General features: G+C 39.4%; 1 protein-coding gene across 1 annotated transcript in view; it reads left to right on the top strand.

Annotated features, from left to right (window-relative positions):
* Window positions 1-13,442, top strand: part of LOC149302557 (cadherin-18-like) — a 142,175-nt gene that overhangs the window by 100,911 nt on the left and 27,822 nt on the right. The window contains exon 6 of the mRNA XM_089482337.1: window positions 11,971-12,224. Within this exon, the coding sequence (XP_089338463.1) occupies window positions 11,971-12,224 (254 nt within the window). The remainder of the gene's footprint in view (window positions 1-11,970; window positions 12,225-13,442) is intronic.

Below are 13,442 nucleotides of genomic sequence, written 5' to 3' on the forward strand. Positions count from 1 at the left end.
AAACGGCAAAATGTAATATTTGGGAAATGTGACAGATCTGCTTTAATGGTAATCCTGACCAAAACAAATGAACAATCGGACTGTACAGCCAAGTATTTGAAGGTGATCTTTGCCGGTGCAGAGATAATTTTTTGTGTTTGCCTGACACGTGCTTTGTGTATTTGTTCTATCCCCAATTATTGCATTCGTAAGCTTTGTTTATTTATGAATCCTGAGTAAAGCTATGTGTTCTGCAGTGGCAATGCTACCCAAGATAATTGTGACATTCTACAAAAATATAATGGATTCTGTTTATTTCAGCGTTGGTTTCTGCTGATATGAAACAATATAATACAGAGGGAAAAATGTGTAATTTTTCGAAAATATTGTCAGTTCTGTAACTCGTATTGCTGTGGGAGAACGTTGACTCTGGTTACCCTCCCTTTAATTTCTTCCTCTGTTGTATTGAGGTTTTTACCTTGGGATGATGTATAGAGTATTGTAAACACCTAGAGTGTATACCAAACAATCTTACCCTTGTGTACAGTTCATTTAGACTGCACTATTTAAAAGAATTTCAAAAACATTCTTTCTCAGTGTTGAGTTAGAAAAGCTGCTCCATGCACTGTAGTGAGTTATCAAGTATGGCATTTGTAAGCGCTTTCAGGAGTCACCGAACCCGCTTTTCACTTGTGAACACTGGTTGCTTCCCCCCTGCTGGATCTTTACAGATATCATTTGAGTTTTCTATGCAAGTATATGTGAGGGTTCAGGTTTTTGGGAGAGTTTGCAGATTTCCATTGCGTTCCGCCAAGTGGAAGACATGAGGATTAAACCTTGCAGTGCCCCATCTGTGCTATACACAAAGAAAGGTTGGAATACAGCACTCAGTAGTGAGATGGTGCACGAGCCAGGGTGCCACCAAATTCTTCAATAAATCCAAAAGAAAGAAGCAGAGGCTCAGCACTCAAATGGTAAGGTGAGTTGATTTCACACAGGCAACGTTTCGACACACAGGTCTTTCTCAAGCCTTGAGAAAGACCTGTGTGTCGAAACGTTGCCTGTGTGAAATAAACTCACCTTACCATTTGAGTGCTGAGCCTCTGCTTCTTTATTTTCCATCTGTGCTATAGGCTGCCAGGGGGCTTAGGTGCCCTCCACACCCCCTGTAAGGCACAGGGACAAAAACGCAAAACCACAGAACTTGATCACTTTAATATCTCTGTGGGCTGGGCAGGGACAGTTGGTCAGTTGGGCAAAAGTGGGACAGTGCCTAAAAATCATCACTGTCAGTAAAAAAAAACCCAACAAAACTGGACACTTGGGAGGTATAAAACTATGAAACAGTGCAATGAGTCATCATAGACTAAAATAGTCTATACATCTACCGCACCCCTTACATACAGTATTTAAATGCTATGCACATGGGCACTTGCTAGAAAACATGCTATTTAGGTGGATGATTTTGAATTGGGCTGCTGGACAAACTCTTACAAAAAAGGCATGTGAAAAAGATATGCAAAGATCAATTACAGAGTAACAATGGGCAGTTATGCCTGAGACCAGGCCCGGACTGGCCATCGGGCACACCGGGCATTTGCCCGGTGGGCCGGGCCGCGGCAGGGCCGGATTGATTTAGGGGCTGATGGAGTAGTGAGATGGTGCACGAGCCAGGGTGCCACCAAATTCTTCAATAAATCCAAAAGAAAGAAGCAGAGGCTCAGCACTCAAATGGTAAGGTGAGTTGATTTCACACAGGCAACGTTTCGACACACAGGTCTTTCTCAAGCCTTGAGAAAGACCTGTGTGTCGAAACGTTGCCTGTGTGAAATCAACTCACCTTACCATTTGAGTGCTGAGCCTCTGCTTCTTTATTTTCCATCTGTGCTATAGGCTGCCAGGGGGCTTAGGTGCCCTCCACACCCCCTGTAAGGCACAGGGACAAAAACGCAAAACCACAGAACTTGATCACTTTAATATCTCTGTGGGCTGGGCAGGGACAGTTGGTCAGTTGGGCAAAAGTGGGACAGTGCCTAAAAATCATCACTGTCAGTAAAAAAAAACCCAACAAAACTGGACACTTGGGAGGTATAAAACTATGAAACAGTGCAATGAGTCATCATAGACTAAAATAGTCTATACATCTACCGCACCCCTTACATACAGTATTTAAATGCTATGCACATGGGCACTTGCTAGAAAACATGCTATTTAGGTGGATGATTTTGAATTGGGCTGCTGGACAAACTCTTACAAAAAAGGCATGTGAAAAAGATATGCAAAGATCAATTACAGAGTAACAATGGGCAGTTATGCCTGAGACCAGGCCCGGACTGGCCATCGGGCACACCGGGCATTTGCCCGGTGGGCCGGGCCGCGGCAGGGCCGGATTGATTTAGGGGCTGATGGAGCTGCAGCTCCAAGCCCCTACCTTAAAATAGGCCCAGTCGGGACCGGACTGACTGGGCCTCTACGGCCGTCTATAACGCAGGGCAAAAGGGGCACCTGCCCCTTAACCCTGCAGCAGCTGCGACCGGGCCCGCCACTCTAGGGGGCCCGTGCAACCCCCACGATTAATTCCACGGGGGCCCGCTACTTACTGGCTAGCCGAGGATGCCGGGGACGCAGGAATCCAAAAGAATCACGTGACGTACGTGACGTACGTCACATGACCCTGCTGCGCATCTGCTTCCTCCTGTGCAGAAGAACAGGTTGGTCTGCGAGCGCCGAGCGGCACGTACTCTTTAAATCTTCAGTTGTTCAGGTAAGGGGAGGCTGCATGAAGGAGTGTTTGAGATTGAGTGAGTGAATTAATGAGTATCTGTGAAGGAGTGAGTGAATGAATGTTTGTGAATGAGTATATGTAAATGAGTGTCTGAATGAGGGAATTAATGAGTATCAATGTATGAATATCTGAATGAGTGAATGGATTATCTGTGAATTAGTGAGTAAATATTTGTGAATTAATATGTGTGTGTGATAGCATGGATGTGTAAGGAGGGCAAAGATATCACAGGCAGGCTGTTTTGGTGGCAAAGATGCCACAGGCAGGCTGTTTTGGTGGCAAAGATGCCACAGGCGGGCTGTTTTTGGGCCAAAGATGCCACAAGCGAGCTGTTTTTGGGCCAAAGATGCCACAGGCGGGCTGTTTTGGGGCCAAAGATGCCACAGGCGGGCTGTTTTGGGGCCAAAGATGCCACAGGCGGGCTGTTATGGGGCCAAAGATGCCACAGGCGGGCTGTTATGGGGCCAAAGATGCCACAGGCGGGCTGTTTTGGGGCCAAAGATGCCACAGGCGGGCTGTTTTGGGGCCAAAGAAGCCACAGGCGGGCTGTTTTGGGGCCAAAGATACCACAGGCGGGCTGTTATGGGGCCAAAGATGCCACAGGCGGGCTGTTTTGGGGCCAAAGAAGCCACAGGCGGGCTGTTTTGGGGCCAAAGATACCACAGGCGGGCTGTTATGGGGCCAAAGATGCCACAGGCGGGCTGTTTTGGGGCCAAAGATGCCACAGGCGGGCTGTTTTGGGGCCAAAGATGGCAAGTCCTATTCTTCCAATCTGGGTCCTAGGCAGGTCTGGGTGCCAGGTCTGATTTGATACTAAGGGGGGTGGCTGGCATAAATACACAATGTAGGGCTGGCTGACGGGGCAATACGCAAGGGTGTGGGGGCATTAATTCACAAGCGAGTGCTGGCTGGGGCATCAGTGCATCACATAAATCAATACTAAAGTGGGGCTGCTCTCTTGAGTGCATAAATACACGTGGGGGCTGGCAGCATCAATACACAAGAGAGCCAGCTGCGGCCATCACCTAAATCAAAGGGAAAGCGTCCGTGGAAACCCTCAGGATGCGGGTGTCAGTGTGGCAGAGCCTGTCCTGGTGTTTGTGTTTAGGTGTTGGTGTGGCAGAGCCTGTCCTTGTGTGTGTGTGTGTGTGTGTGTGTGTGTGTGTGACTGACTGGGTGGCAGAGCCTGTCCTGATGTGTATTTAGTCATCTGTTTTCTGGCTCTTTACTTTCTGTAGGATTAAATTGAACTATTTAATTTTTACTTATCCAGAGATAAAACGCCCTCCTGAATTTGTCACTTCAGAGGTCAAAACATTCTAGGCCCAGCAAAAGTAAAGGTATTGTGTTATTTACTCTTATTTCAACCTGCGTATCTTATTAAAAAGCATTTGTGGCACTAGATTGTGGCTTCAGGGGTCCCGTGTATGATGACTTTTTTTAGTCACATTGCTCAGCCTAGAGGATTGGCTGAGTGCCGCAATTCAGTTGGCGTGGTCTGAGTTTCTTAGTTTGTGACTGGCTGCGAGAGAGGATCCAGGTCCCCTGCAGTGCTGCGGGGAATTTGGATTTTAGTGCGCAACTTCCACTACTTCACTTCCATCTGCCCCAACAGGGGTTAATATATCAACAGAAGAAAAACAGGACAAATAAGCACCACTGGGTAAGCTTAGCCTGGAGTATTATCTTTATTTTTTTGCTTATTTGCCCCATGTTTCTTCTGTTGATATATTAACCCCTGGTGGGCAGATATAATTTTTTGGGGATCTATTAATTATGTGCATTCTTGAATTTTTGTTTATTTTTTTTTGATTGCTGTAATATTTGATTTATTGCTTGTATTGTCCATATATTTATATATATATATTGATATTGTATTATGTATTATCTATTTTTTTTGTCTATTTATTAAAGCATATATTTTCATACCTATTTTAGCACTGTCAGTTTTTCTATCACGGGACAGAGTGTCATATAGGAGGTATAAGGGATATCAGGGGGCACAGTGGCATCTCTGGCATATAAATAAATAAATAAATAAAAATGGGCTGCTCAGTCTCAAATGCCCGGGCCTATTTTTTGTCCCAGTCCGGGCCTGCCTGAGACTATTAAAAAAGTGTGCTTTATCACTGGTATCTGGTCCCGGTTAGATTAGAAAAAATATTCCCCTCGTGCTCTGCACTTTGCTAGGGGCAGTGTCACCAAACAGGGTCCATGTTCCATGTGTGGTGGGAATGTTTGGTGATCTGCTCATGGTGGCAATCGGTGTTTGAACTGTTAACAGAACTCTTGCCCTCTTGCATATGAAACCAGAACACATCTCTGAAACTGAATGGAAGTTTATATCTCGATGTTTTCATTGCCACCATGCAAGCAATAGCAAGGAAAAGGAATTTATTAGAAGCCTCACAAATGAAGGAAGTCATTCCAATATTGGAAGAAAATAGAGCTCGGGAATAGATGTCACATGGGAGTAATAATGCTATGCACATGTGTGACAAAGAATGGTCTTTGTGGTTGCACCTTATGTGTTTTTGTAAATATTTCCTGCAGAATATTGTTTCTTGTTGAATAAATTATATATATATATATATATATATATATATATATATATATACACGCACAGAGAGAGCGAGAGAGAGAGAGAGAAACTACATAAAATTATTTTAAAATACCACTTTTAATGTATGCCATAATTAAAAAAATTATATTATGCTTGTAGTTTGTGGGGGTCTATCAACTATGAAACATGTGTTTTATGTAAATAATTATATTTTATATAAAAATAAATAAAATCATTTTTTTATAACAATGATATATTATTTGTAAAACTAAACTGTTTTTAACACTGCATACATATGCATGTGTGCTTATCTGTTCTTGAATATATCTATAAACTTTTTTAAAAGTGCAGTATTTCAGAATTTTGATTTCCTCCCTCTCTATAGGCTTTATTACCTTGCATCAGATTTTACAATGCTATATTTTTTGAGTTATGATCCTATATCTGTAATTTTATCGGTATGATGGGAAAAGCAAGCCCTATACAGTCACTCTAAATATTTTTACTTCTGAAACTGTGATATGAATTTGTGCTACCTGAGTTAATGTTATTCACAAGACAGCGAGAGAGTTAGTTAGACAGACAGATGTCCTTTGTGATAGACTAAACTTTTGATTTGTTTAAAACATAGTCATTATAGCTTTATCAAGACTGTACCTCCTTTGTCTGTAAAGGTTAATGTAACAAAAAGAATTGGTACATAACATGTCATGGGTCATGCACAGGCAGAATGATTAGAATAGTTATACAGCATGTGTTTTATTCTAAATAATAATCCAAATAAAAAGCTAGATGATCTGAGTAATTAAATAATGAAAAACTACAAGTCATTTAAAAAAATGGCATTTGCTGTTATGTAGCCAAATGCAAGCATTAACATATTCTGCTAGTCAACCTAGAGCGGCAGGTCCTTGTAGTGATGGGAAGTTCGGATCATTAAAGTGAATTGGATCATTTCGACTTGTTCACTGAAATGATCTGATTCATGATCCGAATCTTCGGATCACTCAGTGTGACTCACAGGAGTTACTGTTTTCCAGTAACTCCGTCCAGGCACACTAACGATTGGGCCCGCCCCTTTCATTAGTCAATGAACCCTCCTGCCTGCCTACTCGAGTGATGTCAATGAAGGCAGAGAGTCGTTCAAAGATTCGGATCTTACAGGGATCCGAATCTTACAGTGATCCGGATCACTGTAAGATCCGGATCACTGTAAGATCCGGATCTTTGAACAACTCTCTGCCTTCATTGGGATTCGAATCATTCAGATAATATCACCATACTTTTATAAATAAATACATTAATAATCACTGCCCCCAGGATTTACATTCCCCTTTACCTGCAACTGCACCTTAAGCTAACTGTATTAAATTAATTAAATTAACCCTCACCATTAAATTAACCCTTAACACCCCATCAACCATGACTGCCCCTAAAATTAACCCTTAACACCCCATTAAGTATAACTGCCCCTAAAATTAACCCTACACCCCATCAACCATAACTGCCCCTAAATTAACCCTAAACACCCCATCAACCATAACTGCCCCTAAATTATCCCTAAACACCCCATCAACCATAAATGCCCCTAAATTAACACTAAAGACCCCATCAACCATACCAATTTATTAGGTAATTTATCTGGAGTACATGCAATTAATTTAGGGGCAGTTATGGTTAATGGAGTATTTAGGGTTAATTTCAGGGGCCGTTATGGTTAATGGGGTCTTTAGGGTTAATTTCAGGGGCCGTTATGGTTGATGGGGTCTTTACGGTTAATTTCAGGGGCAGTTATGGTTGATGGGGTGTTTAGGGTTAATTTAGGGGCAGTTATTGTTGATGGGAGCTTTAGGGTTAATTTAGGGGCAGTTATGGTTGATGGGGTATAAGGGTTAATTTTATGCTGATGACTGAGGGTTAATTTAATTAATTTAATAAAGTTAACTGAAGGTGCAGTTATAGGTAAAGGGGGGCAAACTCAGGGGAATCTAAATCCTGGGGGCAGTGAACATTATTAATGTATTTATTTATAAAAGTATGGTATCAGTAATATTCTCTGAATGATTCGAATCTCTGTAAGATTCGGATCCCTGTAAGATCCGGATCCCTGTAAGATTCGAATCATTTGAATCATTGAATCATTTGAATCATTCGAATCTTCAGATCATTCGAATCTTCGAACGACTGTCTGACTCTATGAGTCATCGTTCCTCTGTGAATTAATGAGCTGTAACCTGACCCCAGAGTCTGTGTCTGAGTGCACTGCAGATGACTCACTCTAGGATCAGGGTACAGCTGCATGAATCACAGACTGAACTGGCACTGCTACAAATGAATCGTTCAGTCTACTGAACCGATTCATCCGGTTCACTAAAAAGAATCGGATCAAATGAACGATTCGTTCATGATCCGGACATCACTAGGTCCTTGGGTTGGGAAGGTGGACTGACCTCTGATCAGGTCCTTCAGCATGCTGCTGCACAATGGGCAGGTGAAAAAGGAGATCTCTAATCTCTCCAACTGGCCTATTTATACTATGGAGGACTGCACTAAGAGGGCACATTGTCCATTAGGTATATTTGAAAATGCTGCACACCTTTAAAAACTGGAGCGCCATAATATGACGGCTGGTCACTGCTTTCCTGAGTCAGGTATAGGGCAGAGCCTATGGTAAATACACCACTAGTTGCAAGAACAGGGATGAGATTCTACTGGTCATGTTCCCACAATGCAATGCTTAATCATCACAAACACAAGACCACTAAAAATGTAGATCAGTAGAAAACAACCTCTACTAAGCAATTTTCTGGGGTGATCAGACTATTAAACCGATCCATTTTGACACGTACATTCTAGAACGGTAAAAATGTTGTCTGGAATCCATATGTCCAAAGAAATTCAACGTGCTGCTCAAATTTAAAATAACCAGCCTGAACATGCACAAGGAGGCTAAAATCACAGCTTGCAAGTGACAATTTTACTCTGTCAATGGAAACACATGGACTATGGCAAAACAGGATGCCACATTCCCACTCTCAGGTTTAAATAAATACTAATGAATTAAACTAATTCATTACCACACCACAATCACTTCCACAGGGATGGCTGCTTCTTCTTCAAAACACCTACAGCATATTGTCAGTTTTAGAAATTAATAAAAATGTAGAAACAACAACACAATTAACAGTGAAAATCACTGTTTTCCCCTTTTTTTCTATATGCAACTAGTTTTTACCTATAATAAACCAGAACTGAATGACACCACTGCCAATGAATGTCTATTGTTGTATTGTTAGAGAGTCTATGCTTAACCAGTTCAAATGAACACACGCAGTTCATTCTAGGTATGCTAAATGTAAAGTGTCTATTGTTACAGGCTGTTTTTATGTTGTTTTTTCTTTAAACCATTACAAGTATGGCCATGTAGAGCTGATGTATTCTCTTATATAGAGAGTATGAATGCATTTTTTTCATTATAAAACAGGTGTATATTTTAATGTGTTTAGAAGAGGCATAACAGCTAATTGCATGTATCTCCTACACAGCTTCCAGCTTAAAATCACTTTAGTAGCATGTACCTTTTGATCAAGGATCATTCTGCCCATATAAAGCTTAACAAGCCGTCATCGCTGAATCTCACAAATTAAGTGCTTTAATGATCAAATGCATTTACACAATATTCCTACTGCTGCTAAACCCCCACACCCTTCCCAGAATTTATATTTTAGCTTTCTTCCTAATTTTGTTAGGAAGACTGAGCTGCCGTATGATAAAAAAGCAGGTTCTGATTGGTTGTTGCTATAGAAATTTCAGAGGAAATGGAAATGTTTAGGATAATTAGCTTAACACTGAGTACAGTTCATGTTTTACCCAAGTGGAACAGCAGCTTTAATGTCTTGTTTCAAAGGGAAACAAAATGAAGAGTAATAACTGTGCAAAGGTGTATTAAGAATGCATCATCAAACGGAAAATTTAGGTTTTGGAAGAGGAACCCTCTCATTAACCCCTTCACGACAATCCCTGTACATGTACAGGCTCACGATGGGTTAATGTTCTACATCTATTGCTACTTTCATGCCATTTAGGCTTCATTTTGACAGGTGGTGAATTAAAATTATATGAGGAATATTCATGGGGGTGGCAAATAATTTGGGGCCTAAAATGGAAATTAATATCTTGATGTAATCTATTTGGGAAAGCATGGTAAAATGTTTGCATTTTAGCTCCATTGAATATTTGTTTTATAACTCTTTGCTTGAATAGCATATTTTTTTGTAATTTACTAACTTCAAGTCTTTATAGGCATACAGCTTTTAAACTTTCTCATCCAGTGAGGTATTGGATGGGCAGTGATGTATCTACCTTGGGCACTACACAGCCCACAGCCCCCCCCCCCATGACTGCAATCCATACAGTGGAGTGCCGGGTCTTAAAGGCTCCATAGACCTGCCGCTCTACACCTAACCTAGTCAGCCTAGGCCCAAATTCATCACTATTGATGGCATTGTAGGATTGTTTTTTTCTATTGTTTTCCTGCAATTTGAGAAGCTTTTCATCCGTCAGTAACCAATCAGTTGCATTCTCTGCCCCACCAATATGTAATTGTGTGAGAGCTCAGAAATGGTTTCCATGGATTGCCTTGGGTATGAGGCTGTTCTCCTAGTGCTGTCGCCTTCACTAGGAACCATTCAATTAGATAAGATTTTCAGCATTTACTTTAAATGATGTACAATTCTGTCATTCATTTTCATTTATTAGAAGTGAATTCAGGAAATGCTAGGATGTTTTTTTCAATGTACACTTACAAATGTTTTGTCTAATAAAAATGTGCTTATTTCCAAAACTCACAAAAAAAAAGTGAAAAGAAAAACATGACATTCATATTCACGTGGCCAATGAAACTAATACTCCTGTATGTCTGTAATATAAACTAGTTCATTACAATGCCGACTTGAATGTAACATACCGAATATATTATGGCTTGCATTTCATCATGACTTCATGTGGTTAAACATTAAGATGTTATGTGTTTCAAAAACCCATAGCAAATATCTATGAGACCTTTAACTGCACTCTTGGGAGTTATATGCCTTTCCTGGACCTGTGCAGAATTTTATTACTATCATTTATATTAACCATAATCTGCTATTATATCTCGATTATCCGAATAAAGCCTGGAATCATTGCTATTTTCTGAATAGTTCGCAATTTTTTTTGCTCAATGAATCACTCTAATAGAGTTCCTTGGTTCCAATCTTCAGGTTACAAACAAGGTTTCATTGCTTTACTGTCGACATTTGTAAACATCCATGTGCGGGAACGCACAAAGCATTTCCGAATAACTGGCTGTTATCCTTAGAATTCCTTCCACTCCCTGCTAAAATGATTGTTTGGTCAAGGTCTAAAAAGATCAAATCTGCTTTTCAGCATAAATTGGATGTATTTAAACCTGTGGTTAAGAGTTTCCCATGTGAAATGATTTCCAAGGAAGCTGTTGGATAGTTAATGCTTTTGCAGGCACAGCTAACTATGGAATGTTCCATATTTTACTAGTAAATACACAGAATAAAAAGATTTGATTGTATTGGGACTATAAAAAAAGGCAAATGTCAAGGCCATTTTTTTTGAAAATAAGATATTCTTCAACAATTACTTTATATGTCAGTTAATTTATTATGTTAACAATCAGTTTAAACTACACTGTTGCTTTTTTAAAATGTTTGCATTGTGACTTGCGGACGTGTACATATAATATGCTTTATGTTATGTTTACTCACTACCCATAACACTGCAGGCTATTGGAAAGAACCTTCTCAATCATCCTTTTTTATGACCTTATGCAAATAAGTAATATCCTGTTTTATAACAATAACAACATTAGTTCATGGTTGTTATCGCTTTATAGCATAGGGCTTGAAAACGTATAATTATTAATGAATCACATAAGCCCGGCTATACTAATAGGCATTATGTCTAAAGTGATGTAATTACTTGCTTGGTTGTGGAAACTCTACTAATGTAATATCTTTGTATACTCTACTAATGTAATATCTTTATATAGCCCTCTCTGCCCTATAGATAAAGATGTATATGGACTTTCTTAGACAGAAGGTGACAAGGACACTAATCACTAAATAGGGGAGGGCTGGCATTATGCAGTCCGTGTGTACGTTTACAGAGTATCCCAATAGTATAGGGTCCCAAACAACATTTGGCAGACAATATACTCAGTGCCTGTAACAGGTGTGTCATACATACATTCACTTAAAGGAAATTGCATCAAAAGCACATACAGGGAGAAGAGAAAGGATGCAGGTGGTGGTAAATGCTCCCAATAACTCTTGACACCATGGTGGCATTATGTGGAATTGCAATTAACATCCATGAAAAGAGTTTAGGTAATAGGCCAAAATCTTAAAATCAGACCAGCCCAGAGGGCAACTACCCACTTGCCTTCCTTACCAGCCTTCCCCGCCATTACTTTTAAGCTAAAGGAAGTTTTGATATGGCTAAATCCCTTTCTTTGTAATTACAATGGAAACTTAAACATGCAAAACTTTACTTATGTTGAATTCAATTCCAAATTGGTCCCGTGAACAATAGCTTCACATATGTAATTGTATTTGTGTTTTTTTTTTCTTAGCCATTAAACTATGAAAAAAAGAAATTGTATTCACTTAATATTGAAGGAGTGAACACCCACTTGGATCACCGTTTCTCTCACCTGGGTCCATTTAAAGATACGACAATGCTGAAAGTGATTGTGGGAGATGTAGATGAAGCTCCAGTCTTTACCATGCCTTTCTATGAGATGGAGGTTTATGAAAATTCACAGATTGGAACTGTCGTGGGAATGGTTACAGCACGAGATCCAGACAGTGCCAGTAGCTCAGTAAAGTAAGTTTATATTTCATATATTATTTTTTGTATGTACACATTTTCACAGGATCAAGTGTTTCTGTTTCAGCTGATAATTAATACAGTAGGTTTTCTTAAAGGTGCTGTTTTACTCACTATATATAAATATTACATTAAAATATAAATACATTTAAGCATTTCCGATAATTTGCCATATACATTTATAGTGGTTGACTGATTATGGAACTTGGATAACTACTTAAATGTCATTGCTTTGCGTTTTGTTATTTTCAGTAGTATATTAATTAAACATTAACCATGAGTCAGGGCATGTCACACCAAACATAAACACAGTTTCACCATATGTCAGAACATTTTAATTTTGGTAGCGTTGCTCATAGCAATTACTCATTAGCCACGGTAATATAACCACCACCATCATCATGTTCAACCTTTTATGTAAACCCCATTTTTATAAAAATCGATGTAATCATTTTAGTACATCATATAAAATCACAATGATTTTGGGGTGTTAATGTTAAAAAAAAATAGTTATAGAAAATCAGTCTTCCGTATCTTCTTCAAAGTGCACAGGATTGGTAAAATGGATAGTAATCAGAACACCAGTCTGTTAAGATGTCTTTCTTGATTGTTCCTGATTAAGCATCAGTACCAAGGTATGAGCACCCTTTTTGCCATGAGGGCTGTATTAGGAAGGATGAACTAAGATGATCACACACTTCATTTCAGTCTTAAACTAATATTACCAAGTAACCATTACATACTGTACAATTTACGTTTATAGCTATTAATAATTTACTTGTTGTTTAGATTGTATTACTTCATTTGCTGTCCATATGGTAGCATGCATGGAGAAGTGCATATCTGTATTAAAGTTATTTTTTTCTTTACAGTACAGTATTATGTATAATAAAGTGGTACAAAATGTGACTGCATACATACATATGCCAAAATTGTAAGCATACTTGTATAGACTGGTACATCGAAATATATCTGTGGAACATAAATAATAACAGAGACATCATTGTCTTAAAGTGACATTTTTCCCACAATATATGGAATATTACATATATTTATGAGTTGACATCATAAGTGGTCATCATAATCTATAAGCAATGCAACCTAAGGGAAAATCATGGAAAACTCCACAGCGTGGGTAGTACTGCTTTTCACTGATTTTAGGAGATGAACATTTTTTCCCCCTTTATTTATATTATGCCAACTATGTATATTTGA

Source organism: Sceloporus occidentalis, unplaced genomic scaffold, assembly GCF_023333645.1.
Source record: "Sceloporus occidentalis isolate IW3139 unplaced genomic scaffold, rSceOcc1.0.p SCAF_18, whole genome shotgun sequence".
NCBI lineage: Eukaryota > Metazoa > Chordata > Lepidosauria > Squamata > Phrynosomatidae > Sceloporus > Sceloporus occidentalis.